A 13,901-nucleotide genomic window follows, 5' to 3' on the forward strand; every position below is an offset into this window, starting at 1 on the left:
TGCCTCATCACACAGATCCCCACATTAAACTTCATCTGCCATGTATTCGCCCATTCCTCTAGCCTATTTATATCCTGCCTCAACTTATCACTATCCTACTCGCAGCCTGCAATACTGTCATTTGGCAGCAAAAATAATGACATTTTTGAGTTGTGTGTGAGTGCAGCAAGCAGGACCAATATGGGTATCAATACCAGGTTCAAATCCGGCCACTGTCTGTAAAGAGTTTGTACGTTCTCCCCGTGTCTGCATGGGTTTCCTCCGGGTGCTCCGGTTTCCTCCCACATTCCAAAGACGTACAGGTTAGGAAGTTGTGGGCATGCTATGTTGGTGCCGGAAGCGTGGCGATATTTGCGGGCTGCCCCCAGAACACTCTACGCAAAAAGATGCATTTCACTGTGTGTTTCGATGTACATGTGACTAATAAAGATATCTTAAAAAAGAGGTGAGGGAGAGGGCCGGATATCCCATGATGAACCGGGCATAGCTTGGACCCATGGGAGTTCCCATAGCTATACCTATGATTTTGAGGAAGTGAGTGGAGTTAAAAGAGAAGTTATTGAACATAAGAATGAATTCAGCCAGGCAAATGATGGTGGTGATGAAGGGGACTGATTCAGCCTCTGTTCATGGGAAAAGTGATAGTCCTCAGACCATCCTGATGTCAATCTTGATCCATCCTGATCCAGAGACATCGATTTAAGGTCAGAGGAGGAAGGGTTAGAGGCAATGTCAGAGGTAAGTTTTTTTTACACAGAGAGTGGTGGGTGCCTGGAACACACTGCTGGGGGTGGGGGTGGAGGCTGATACAATAGGGACATGTAAAAGACTCGTAGATAGGCACATAGAAATTAGAAAAATGGTGGGTTATGGGATGTGTTGGAGGGAAGGGTTAGATTGATCAGGGAGTATGCGTTTATATAGGTCAGCACAACACTGTGGGCCGAAGGGCCCGTACTGTGCCGTACTCTTCTATGTTCTATGTGCAAATGGAGCAGTAGAGGAATGGTATGTGCATGGTGAAGATGTGCCAGTTGGGACCAGGAAACTGTCAAAGTGCAAGAGGACATCAGGGGTGTCAGGGTGTAAATGGAGGTGGTTTGTACAAGGGAAGAAAGAGTAGATACAAGGGAGGAAGAATTAAGTTCTATCAGGCCAGGAGGGTCAACACTAGCTTAATGTCAGGATCAGCATGAGGCAAAGCTAGTGAAGCTGCAGCACAGGTTTACATGTATGCTAAACAGCAAAAGCAGCATGCAATAGACAGAGCCGAGTGATCTCACAATCAACAGATCAAATTTAAGCTCTGCACTTCCGCCACATCTGGCCATGAAAAATGGTGGACAATTAAACTGTCGAATGGACAAGGCTTCAAGAATATCATCATTTTCACTAATGGTGGTGCCCAAAGCAAATGCTAAAGACAAAGTTGAAGCATTCACAACCAAGTTCAGCCGGGAGTCATAGAGTCATACAGCATGGAAAAAAGTTGCCCCTCAAGTTCCTATTTGATCTCTCTCCTCTCACCTTAAACCTATGCCCTCCAGTTCTTGATTCCCCAACCCTAGAAAAAAGACTGAGTGTATTCACTCTAACTATGCCACTCATGAATTTATACACCTCTCTAAGATCACCTCTCAGTCTCCTATGCTCCAAGGTGTAGAAGTCCTATCCTGTCCAACCTCTCCCTATAACTCAGTCCCTCAAGTCCTGGCAACTTCCCTGTAAATCTTTTCTGCACTCTTTCCAGTTTAAAAACATCTTTCCTATAGCAGGGTGACCAAAACTGAACACAATACTCCAAGTGTGGCTTCACCAGCATCTCGTGCAATCCCTGTTTCACTGGTTTAAACTTATCTGAGTAGAACTAGTGAACCTCCCTGCAAGGATATTGGTTCCCCTTCACTTTAGCTGCAATGTGTTCTTCTTGTACAGGTCACCCCTGCCCCAGGAGATATCCCAATAATCCAAATACCTAAAACCCTATCACCTGCACCAGATCATTAGCCATGAATTCAGCTGTCCTTTCTTCCTTTTCCTATACCCACTAGCTTGTGGCACGGGGAGTAATCCTGAGATTAAAAACCTAGAGTTCCCACTTTTCAACTTTCTACCTAACTCCCTAAGTTCTTGGTTAAAAGACCTCATCCTTCTTCTTACCCAAGTTAACCAACATGGACTACAATCATTGGCTGCTCACCCTCTTCTTTCAGAATGTCCTGCACCCGCTTCAAGTCATCCTTGACCCTGGCACCAGGGAGGCAATGCACCATCCTGAAGTCTTGCCTGTGGCAACAGAAATACCCCTCTCTCCCCTGGACTATCCCCCTATTTCTATTGCTTGTCCCTTCACACACATCCTGCCCACTGACCCCATCCATACTTCCCTAACCAGTAAAGAAAGGCAAACAAACTCTAACAATTAACCACCAAATCCCCTGACCCATGAATCTCACCACATTGCCCCTGACTACTGAAGTCTTCCACATTCCTCTGCTGAATGAAAATCTCCACATTTCTACTGACCATCAAACCCTTTCACACTCCCCCTTTTACTTCTGAACCTATCCAGCCTACCCTGACTACTGAGCTCATCTACACTCCTTCTCACCACTGAAACTCTCCACACACATCCTGACCAATGGACCAACCCACTTGCCCCCAACCATTGATCCCCAGACCAGTGAACCCAGCCACACACCCTAACAAATGTAACCTACCACAATCACTGACCACTGAACCAGCCCTCACACCTCCTCACCACTGAGCCCCTCCTCACTCCCCCTTTCCAGTGATCCCATCTTCCCACCACCTGACCATTAAAACCCTCCATGCAATCAAAGCAATCACAGAATCTTTCCACGTAATCATGCTACTGAATCCATCAGAATCCTCTGACCACTGAACCTATCAGACACACATTGACCAGTCAACACCTCCCACTAACCTGTAAACACAAGCATACATCCTCTGACCACTGAACGCCTTGATAGAACCCCATTAACCCACTGACGTATCATCTGACCTACTAATCTTCTCCACACCCCTCTAGCCAATGAACTGCTTGACACGTGTTCTGACCACTAATCTCGTCCATCTCCTGAGAATTGACCCCCGTCCACACCAACTGACCTCTCAAACCCTACATACCCCTGGCCAGTCTCCTTCACCTGGACCACTGAATCCTTCCACAGCTTGACCAATAAACCAATCTGTTCAATCTGCTCCAAAGACTGATCATCATCTCATCCTTCTGCCCAATATACTAATCTCACACACCCTGATCAATGAACCTCTCCATGGTCCCAATCACCATCGACACCATCCATAGTCTTCTTAACTACTGGCTCTATCCACACTCCCTCCTCACCACTGAGTTCATCTACCTTCCACATACCCCAATCCATTAACACAGACCTGACCATTACAATGGCTGACCCCATCCACACAGCCTGACCACTAAACCCATCAGCATATTCCATGACCTAGTGATCCCTTCATACTCCTTGACAATTGAAGCACTCCTCATACACACTGACCACCTGAATCCATCCGCTCAGCTACCGTCCATTCAACTCCTCCATGTGCCCACGGAGCCCACCAAACACTGAATCAATCTATGCACCCCAATCTCTGAACTTTTGAGACAACCTCCTGACCATTGATCTCGGCAACACTGCTCCTCACCAGTGAATGCCTCCATGCACACAATTCTTATCACAGTATTCCTTGGCCTGCTTTAACTCTCCTTTGACTGCGTCCTTGCTAAGCTAACTTGGCATTATTTGTTTGTTCTCTGATATGATGCTACATATTAAGGCTGTGAACATCCACAGCTGGCTCTCATTATACACCATTTAGCCATGTGGCCAATAGGATGTTTGCAGTTTATCCTCCTGCCTTCAATGGGAGAGAATTCTGTTTCTGCACAACCAGCTTAATTTGCAGAGTCTCTCTGACAGTCATTTAAGCCTGTGTTTCTCTGGCTCTTCCTCCATCTCTCTTTCAGACACTGACAATTAAAGAAGATGATATCCAGCTGATGAACCCACCAAAGTTCGACATGATTGAAGACATGGCCATGCTGACAAACTTGAATGAGGCATCGGTCCTGTACAACCTGCGCAAACGTTACAGTAACTGGATGATCTATGTAAGGACGCCCACATACTGAATGGCAGCAATTAAATGAATTCACACTGTAAATAGGGTGGCATTTGTATGATTAGCACTGTTCTCACGGTGAGAATTTCCTGGCTGATTCTCAGAGTCACGTTGAACTAGGCAGAGAAAATGGAGTCACTCAGTAATGGCAACTAAGGTCAAAGGCTCGTCTCTAGCTCTGACTTTCTAGTAGGCAGGTGGATAAGGACAAGGGGCAATGCTCCAAGACAAAAGAGGAAAATGACAAAGTATCTACACAAAAAAAAATCCTGACTTTTTTTACTAAATCCTGGAATGTAGGCATCCCAGGCTAGGCCAGCTATCATTGTCCTTAAAATTATAAAGTCAAGTTAACCATCAGCCATATTGCAAAGAGATTCTAATCAAGCTATGAGAGTAAAGTGGGAGAGCAGATTACCTTCTCTGAGAGACATGGATTAACCAGATGGACATGAAGTATTGGAGGATAGCTAATGTTGTTCCATTAATTAAGAAGGGCAGTAGGCACAAGGCAGGTAACTACAGGCCAATGTGCCTTATGTCAGTGGTAGGGAAATTATTGGAAAAAATTCTAAGGGACAAGATTTATTTATACCTGGAACAGCAGGGACTGATTAGAAATAATCAGCAAGGCTTTGCACATGAGAAATCGTATCTCACTAATTTGACTGAGTTTTTTGGTGTGGTGAGTCAGAAGATTGATGTGAAATAGATGTTGCCATGTACCCCCTGCCAACCTTGCCTTTCAATCTAACAGGAACATGCGGCAGCTGAACTCTCCCTAGCTCACTTTTAAAAGCCTCCCATTTGTCAGACGTTCCTTTACCTGCAAACAGCCTCTCCCAATCAACACAAATTCCTGTCTAATGCCATCAAAATTTGCCTTGGCCCAATTCAAGACTTTAGCTTGTGGACCAATCCTATCTTTTTCCATAACTATTTTAAAACTAATAGAATTATGGTCACTCGTCCCAAAGTGCTCCCCTACTGACACTTCAGCCACTTGTCCTGCCTCATTTCCTAGTAGGAAGTCTAGTACAGTAACAAATTAACCTACCGTCACATCTTTACAATATAGGAGGAAACCAGAGTTTATGGGAAAACCCCCATACAGTGACAGCCAGAACAGGCCCACTCCAGACAGACAGCACCCAATGTCAGGAATGAACTTGGGTCACTGGAGCTCTGTGCTTGTGGCACTAACTGCTGCACCACTGTGCTGCCCCTCATACAGCAGGCGCCTCATAGCAGTGTTATTGTATTGAGCAAGAAGGCAGAGGAGAGCTCCCAGGTGCTTCTGGATCATAGTGAAAGCTCCTGATGTGAGTGAGACAATTCTGCTGTAAACATTGGGGGCACAATCCATGAATTTGTCAAGGTGCCAATTCTTTCTGGTATCTCAGACTTCACTGATGAACACAGACCATTTCAATTCCATGAGTGTGGTCAGAATTTGAACCTAGATCCCTGAAGTGAAAAGACAATTAGCTTGTGTGCTGCCCACATCTCACAAAGCTAACCTGGATTTGGAAGTGTGGCCTAATTCTACCTTTTCCTTCTTGACAGACCTACTCTGGGCTGTTCTGTGTAACTGTGAACCCATACAAATGGCTTCCAGTGTACAGTGCTCCTGTGGTTGCTGCCTACAAGGGCAAGAGACGCTCTGAGGCTCCACCTCACATCTACTCGATTGCTGACAATGCCTACAATGACATGGTCCGAAGTAAGTAGAACCATCAGCAGATTTTAGACCAAGCTACAAAATGTGTGGAATTATGTCCAACTACACCTTTCGGGGCATGAAATATTAATGGTCGAATTACCAGAATGGTAACTAGGAGCTGGTCTTTGATCTAGAGACATGAGTTTGAATCCCACAATGGCTACTGTGGCACTTAAATTAAGTACATTTGGAATTTGAAAGCTAGCATCAATAACATTGGTGAATTAATAACGGGAAACAAAGAAATGGCAGATATGTTAAATTAACTATTTGCATTAGTCTTCACTGTGGATGACACTGTATATATCCCAAAACAACAGATGGGCTAACTTCAAATAAGAGGGAGGAGCTTGTAAAAATCCCAATCACATGGGATAAAGTATTAGAGAAATTCACAGGGCTATAGGTGGACAAATCACCCAGACCTGATGTTCTACACCCAAGGGTTTTAAAGGAAGTGGTTGCAGAGATAGTGGACCCATTGGTTGAAAATATTCAGAATGTGTCAGGTATCAGATTGGAAAACAGCCAATGTGACTCCTTTGTTTAAAAAGGTGGGGAACTATAGGCCAGTTAGTTAAAAACCTATTGTTGGCAAGATGCTAGAGTCAATAATCAAAGAACTATTTCATCATTTAGGAAAACTGAATATAATTAAACCTAGTAAACATGGTTTTGTGAAAGGTAAATCATGTTTGACAAATTTTCTCTAACTCTTTGAAGATGTGACAGCGAAAGTTTATTGAGGGGAACCCGTTGATGTCATGTATTTAGATTTCCAAAAAGCATATGACAAGGCGCCACATTTATGCTGATGCATAAATTAAGAGCCCAAGGTATTAGGGGAACTATTTAGCCTGAATTGAAAACTGACTGTCATATAGTAAACAAAGTGTTAGAATAAATGGGTGCTTTTCAGACTGGAGGGATATAATATAGGAAGGATGTGACTAAGCTAGAGAAGGTGCAGAAAAGATTCACAAGGATGTTTCCTGGACTGGAGGGTTTGAGTTCTAGGTAGAGGTTGGAAAGCGTGGGTGTGCTTTCCCTGGAGTGAAGAAGACTGAGAGGTGACATGATAAAGGTGTGTAGAATTACGAGAGGCATAGTTAGGGTAGATAGCCAGTGTCTGTGCCCCAAGTTAGGGGTGTCTAAAACCAGACAATATAGGTTTAAGGTGAAAGGGAGGATGTTTAAAAGGGTACATTTTTCACACAAGGACTAGCTGATGTCTGGAATGAGCTGCCAGATGTGGTGGTGGAGGCAGGAACAGTAACAATATTTAAGAAGCACTTGAATGAACAAGAGATAGAGGGATATAGAGGCAAGTGGGATCAGAATAGATAAGCACGATCGTCGGCCTGGACATGGTGGGTTGAAGGTCCTGTTTCTATGCTGAACGCTATGACTCCATAACTTGTGGAGTGTCCCAGGGATCTGTTTCTTTACTATTTATAGTAATGAACTGGAGGAGGGAATGAAATGTAAGATTTCCATGTTTGTCAATGATGCAAATATAGAGGGTAGAGCATGTTGTAATGAGGACATTCTGCAATGTGATATAGATAGATTGAGTGATTGGGTGAAAATCTGGCAAATGGAGTTTAATGTGGGGAAGTGTTAGTTCATGCACTTTGGTAAATGAAATAAAAAGATGCATTATTATCTAACTGGAGAGAACCTGCAAATGAGTGAAGTTCAGATGGATCCAGATGTCTAGTGCATGAATCACAAAAAGTTAGCAGGCAGGTCCATCAAGTAGCTAAGAAGGCAAACAACGTATTGGGCTTTAATGCAAAGGGGTTGGAGTATAAGAATAGAGAGGCTTTGACAGAGTTGTACTGTATATGGTGTTGGTGAGGCCATACCTGTAATACTGTGCACAGTTTTCATCCTCTTACCTGAAAAACCTTACAGTAAAGCATTCGCAGTCAGTATTGGGAAAGTTAAAATCCCCACTACTACTACCGTGTTGTTTTCACACCTTACTGCAATCTGCCTATATATCTGCTCTTCTACTTCCCACTGACTAAATAGAAGGCCTATAGTATAACAGCATTGAAGTGATTAACCCTTTCTTATTTCTAAATTCTATCCATATAGTCTCATTGGCCGATTCCCCTAGGATGTCCTCCCTGAGAACTGTTGTAATGCTCTCCCTGTTCAGCAATGGAACACCCTTCCCCTTTTTTACCCCCTCTGTCACATCTGAAACTTTTATACCCCAGAACATTGAGCTTCCAGTCCTGCTCTTCTCTCAACCACATTTTTGTAATCATGTGCTGGTCCTAGCTCTCAGCTCACCCGTCTTACCTGTGAGGCTCCTTGCATTAAAGTAAATGCAGTTAACTCTAGTAACCCTCCCATGCTTCCCCACCTGTCTCTGTCATCCTTATCTGGTCTAGCCTATATGTAACTCCACATGAATCAATCCTATTAATTTTTAGCTGTCCTCCAAAATGGTTGAGCAAGTCATTCAGTTTAAGGACAATTGGGGATGGGTAAAGATGATATGGACTGAGAAAGCAGGCAATGAGCTGCACTGTGTCCTGTATCACGTGAAATGTATGTTATGGACTGTGAGAAGGAAGCACCAGGTAGGAGAGTTAATAAATTATGATTAAATTTTCAGATCGGGAGAACCAATCAATGTTGATTACGTGAGTCCTTAACTTTTATTTGTTGATTCTAATACTTATTAGCCAATGATTGTAACTTATCAGCATTAATTAGATCTAAGCATGAATAATAATTCTTAGTACCTTCTCAAATATTAACCTTGATTAAGGTTTACCTGGTCACTGATTGGTTTGTGGTCCCATAGTTTAATATCTGGGTTGCTAGGCTGATCTTGACTATGTAACGCTGTGCATTTGCAGAATGCATGATTATGCAACATTTAACATTGCAGTGTAACACTCCTGTCAATATCATAGCAAAACACAGTGAATTACTGAGTGTTATGCTCCCATATTAATTATGATAACACACCATCTTTTCCTGGATGTAACACCATGTAAATCATAAAATAATATGTTCTATTAATGAGTTTAACACTGCATATATTGCAATAATATCACACCATGTATTATTTAGTTGTAACTATATATATTGTATAATTGTATACTGTGTGATCTTGGGTACAACAGTCACAACATAACACCATGTTAAATAATTACACACCATAAATTACTTGGTGTAACTCTCCTGTATATATTTTAGATAACAAGGGATGTATTACTGGTATAATACACTTGTATGATTTTACTATAAAAATTCTTACATCTGTGTAGACTATGGAACTTTGCTTCCCATTATTACATTATATTTTGTTTTGCAATATTTTGACTTACAAAATTCTGTCCACATTTAGAATGGGAAACTCCAATTTAAACCTGTCATTATGTAATTACATGCTTCTACCAGAAGTGGCAGTGCAGTTGGTGTACTGCAACTCCCCAACCGTACAACACTTAATTGTTCATCTGTAAGGAACAAGAATAAATTTAAGTATTATAACATTTGGAAATGAATTGGGCATGGCTCCCTGTTCCATTTTCACTGGAAAACTACATTCAATGTTCATTCTGGTGTGAGTGCCTCAGGACATCAACTAATGCATATTTCTAATAAGTTTGGTTTTGCCACTGCAAATTAGACCTCGGGCTTAACGTTAGTTATTGATGAGTCAAAATCCAATGTCCATAAAAGTATGTAATCCAGGCTCAGACTGTGCACAGTTGAAAGTTGGCCTAAAGTTGGTATGAAGTGAGGGTCTCTTCCAAGCACAACCAATCCTGAGCTGCTTCCAATCAGAAAGTCAGATCTACGTGGTCTTTAAACAAATCACCAACAAAGCATCTCATTCAAAAATACTTGCCAGCTGAAAGTGAAGCCAGCCATATTGAAATGATTCTCTCAAATCCAGTGTAGTACAAAAGCATGGCAGTGATTCTCAAATACCACTGACCACATTCCCTTCCTGATATCATCCCTCAAGACAGAGAAAGAAAGACAGACTGACATAGAAAGATTGAGAAAGACAGTCAGAAAAAGACAGAAGAGCAGATAGAATGTCCAATCTTCTGTAAACTAATTTCAAACAAAATTATGTTTATATTATATTACAACAGCATGCAAAATGTAAAGACTCACCTCTAGGGTAGGGACATGTTCGGTACAGCTTTGTGGGCTGAAGGTCCTGAATTGTGCTGTAGTTGTTCTATGTCCTATGTTCATTCAGTGCAAAAACATATTAATTGCTAAGAATGAAACTTCTTTCCAAAAAACTGGATCTTTTCTTTTTATATTTGACATTTTTATTGATTATATGAATATTTTGCTACACAATTTTGATTTTTTGGGGTTTAACTTTTTCACTTTTTTCCTTTCTGGGTTATGGTGGTGCCCAGCGGGGAGTCTGGAGCTGGGAAAACTGTCAACACTAAACGTGTTATTCAGTACTTTGCTATTGTTGCTGCCATGGGCGATGGAAGTGGAAAGAAGGGCGTAAGATCAATTCTTTCAAACCTCTTCACTTTTTCATGCTCCATTTTTGCCTTTTTCTTTAAAAGTGATTTTTGTCTCCGATTTGCTTTAATATGCAGTAATTTATACACAGATTGTACTTTACAAAGTAAATATTTTTTGCCCTGACGTTTCTTTTTCTTCTTTTATATGTCTTTAAAGCAAAACTTTTTAAATAATAGTTTTTTGTTTTTTTTACTCAAAACAAAATTGAAGCTTTTTCAGTAAAAGAAATTGTTTAAAGTTTTAAACAGAAGTGGATCAGATTTATTATTCTCTTTTTTCTATTTTCTCCAAGTCCCAACCAGCCACCAAGACTGGGGTAAGATTGCCTGTGCATTCACAGTTGTCTGTCAGTTTTGTATGCATGTTGTTATCTCCACAAAGCTAGTGAACAAATCCCTCCTTCAACACTGGATGCAGACACATTTGATCTGCTCTATTAATATTGCAATGCTCTGTGTGTGTGTGTGTGTGTGTGTGTGTGTGTGTGTGTGTGTGTGTGTGTGTGTGTGTGTGTGTGTGTATCTGTGGGGGGGGGGGGAGGTGGGGAGTGCTAGGGTGGGAGTGGTGAAGGGCTTTCCAGCTCATTGTTAAGGTTCCATATCCTTTGTCAAAGACATATCCAATTCCCTTTTAATTGAACTGAGGTTCAATTAACTGAACTGCACTCTCAATAATTCCAGAAATCTCTGTACTGACTTCTAGTTGTACTAGTAAATTTAAGACAGTTTGCTACTGCTTTGCTAACCAGTGGTCAGTTACCACACCAATTACCTCCCCAAATACTTTCAAAATGAACACAATCTGTGATGTCATGGAAGAATCAGGGAATCAGACTATCGTACAGTACAGAAACGGGCCCTTTCAGCCCACCTCGTTATGCCAGCAGTGATGTCCATCTACGCCAGTCCCATTTGCCTGTATTAGGCCGTTTCTGTCCAAATAACTGTCCAAATACATTTTAAATGTTGCAATTGTGTCTGTCGCCACCACCACCTAAGGTAACTTGTTCCATGCAACCAACACCGTCTATGTGAAAACTTACCTCTCAGATCTCCTTTAAAATTTTCCCTTCTCACCTTAAATCTGTGCCATCTAGTTCTATCCATCCCTGCCCTGGGAAAAAATTCTATCTATCCTATCTAGTCTCCTCATGACTTCATAAAACTCTGTAAGGGCACTCCTCAGCCTCCTACATTCTGGTGAGAACAAACCCAGCCTATTCCCTTGTAACTATAGATTTCCCCTCACCCCATTCCATTCCATTCCAGGCAACATCGTGTTGAATCTTTTCTGCGCTTTCTCTATTGCTACCACATCCTGCAATGAGGTCAGCCTGTTGGAAATTACTTGCCATTATGGAACTCTAGATGAAAAACTCTAGATGATAGAGCTCTAACTGATGCTGAGAGAACCACTGCATGCACTATCAAGGCCAAACACCCAAGGAACCACCCCTCATAGCCAGGAGTAGAGAAGCCTCACCATGAACAACTGGGCAGACTTCAGCACCTACTTGGACTGGCCAGCAGCTGACTAGCATTTTAAACATTACTCGTTCTTTTACTTAAAAAAAGATGTCTTTTTTATTATTTTGCATCGACCAGATTCAATGCTTGTGTTTCTAATTTCCTAAACTGAAGAGATATATTTGAGTTAACTTACCTCCACTGGAAGATTTCCCATGCAGGCCGCGCACGGCTGCCCTGGTAACGCTGCCTTGAGTTTATTCTCACTGGAACGTAGGAAGCTGAGGGCGACCTTATGGAGGTTTATAAAGTCATGAAGGGACTAGATCGGGTAGACAGTCAGAATCTGGCTGCCTCAGGAAAGGTTGTCGGCACTTCAAGTGACCACTGCAGGCCTCCAGCAACGGGGCACGGTGAAACCATGGTGTCTGGCAGAGAGGGCGTAGCTCAGGCCCCACATGGGTCGCTCCCTCATCCCCACAGCCATCCTCGACCCTGATCACAACCTTCAGCAAGATTCTGACTGAAGTTGGTGGAACCCGTGAGCTCATTCTTCTCTCTGGTTAAGAGTTGATGTCAGGAAACAGGAGTGTGAGGGAGGGAGGGGACAGTTGGCAGGAGGGAGGTGGAGGCCGAGTGCGGCCGCAGTCCCACTGCACGTCTGGCCTGACTCCAGCCTCATTCATATCCCAGGGGACTCTGGAAGACCAGATCATCGAAGCAAACCCAGCCATGGAGGCGTTTGGGAATGCCAAGACATTGAGGAATGACAACTCCTCCCGTTTTGTGAGTATTTAACTGAACGAGCATCACCCACCCATTGCACGTTAAACAATAAATAGAGTTAATAATGGATAATTCACCGGCAGTAAATACCGGTGCAGTGATGAATCTTTTTGTTGTGCAGGGGAAATTTATCCGGATCCACTTTGGTCCCACAGGAAAGCTTGCATCGGCTGATATCGACATCTGTAAGTGTAGAGAACACTTTGCTGCAAAGTTCAGACACAAACCAGGGACCGGGTATTGTCACCAGTTAGTGCAGCCAAATGTTCCTTACCAAACGTTGCCCACATTGATCACCCAGATAGCTGCCTGTGCCCCATTACTAGAAAAAAGACACTACCACCAAAGGCACCAGAAATAGAGGCAGGGCACATTGGGACCCAGTTTCCTGGGTTGGGGCTAAGATACATTAGGTTGGACAACGGAGGGAGCTTTATTTAATTAGTTGCGCTATACCTGGATATGCAGTGGGAAAAGTATTAGAACAGAAGAGTATGAGAAAATAGGAGCAGGAGTAGGCTACCATGCCCCTCAAACCTGCTCCACCATTCAATATGACCGTGGCTGATCCATGCTGGCCTCTTCTGCACCAGTTCCCTGTAACCCTCAATTCCTTGATCTTTCAAATATTTATCTATCTCCACCTTATGTATATATCAGAACAAAATGTTCACACCACCAGTCACACCTTGCCCTCTCCTGCCCTTCCTGCTTTTCGCTGGGACCACTCTCTTCATGACTTCCTGGTCTGCTCATTCCTTCCCACCCACTTCTTCTTGTTCCCGGCAGTTTTCCCTGCAACCGTAAGAGGTATAGCACCTGTCCCTTCACCTCCTCCCTCACCACAATTCAGGGACCAACACAGCCCTTCCAAGTGAGGCAGAGATTCACCTTCACCTCTTTCCAATTTGGTCTAGTGCAATTAGTAATCACAATGTGGCCTTCTTCTACATTGGAGAAACCAAGCATAGACTAGGCAACTGGTTTGCAGAGCAACTGCACTCTGTCCGCAATGGCCATCTCAACTTTCCATTTGCATGAGTTTCCATCTGCTTGTCATTTTAACTCTCCATCCCTCCCACAGTGCCCTTCTCCATTGCTCTGGTAAGACCAAACACAAATTGGAAGAACATCTCATATTCCACTAGGGTAGCTTGCAGCCCAATGGTTCGAACATTAAGTTTTCTAATTTCAGGTAACCTACACCCCTGGTGTTCTCCTCCCACGTT

At 42.9% G+C, this 13,901-nt stretch overlaps 1 protein-coding gene across 1 annotated transcript in view; it reads left to right on the forward strand.

The window, feature by feature from the left end:
- The window catches only part of LOC127578827 (myosin-7-like), a 118,153-nt gene that overhangs the window by 5,360 nt on the left and 98,892 nt on the right, over positions 1-13,901 (forward strand). Inside the window, exons 3-9 of the mRNA XM_052031317.1 lie at positions 4,010-4,153; positions 5,731-5,887; positions 8,520-8,547; positions 10,300-10,396; positions 10,713-10,736; positions 12,580-12,672; positions 12,794-12,857. Coding sequence (XP_051887277.1) covers positions 4,010-4,153; positions 5,731-5,887; positions 8,520-8,547; positions 10,300-10,396; positions 10,713-10,736; positions 12,580-12,672; positions 12,794-12,857 — 607 coding nt within the window. The remainder of the gene's footprint in view (positions 1-4,009; positions 4,154-5,730; positions 5,888-8,519; positions 8,548-10,299; positions 10,397-10,712; positions 10,737-12,579; positions 12,673-12,793; positions 12,858-13,901) is intronic.

The sequence above is a fragment of the Pristis pectinata genome, chromosome 16, assembly GCF_009764475.1.
Source record: "Pristis pectinata isolate sPriPec2 chromosome 16, sPriPec2.1.pri, whole genome shotgun sequence".
Lineage (NCBI taxonomy): Eukaryota > Metazoa > Chordata > Chondrichthyes > Rhinopristiformes > Pristidae > Pristis > Pristis pectinata.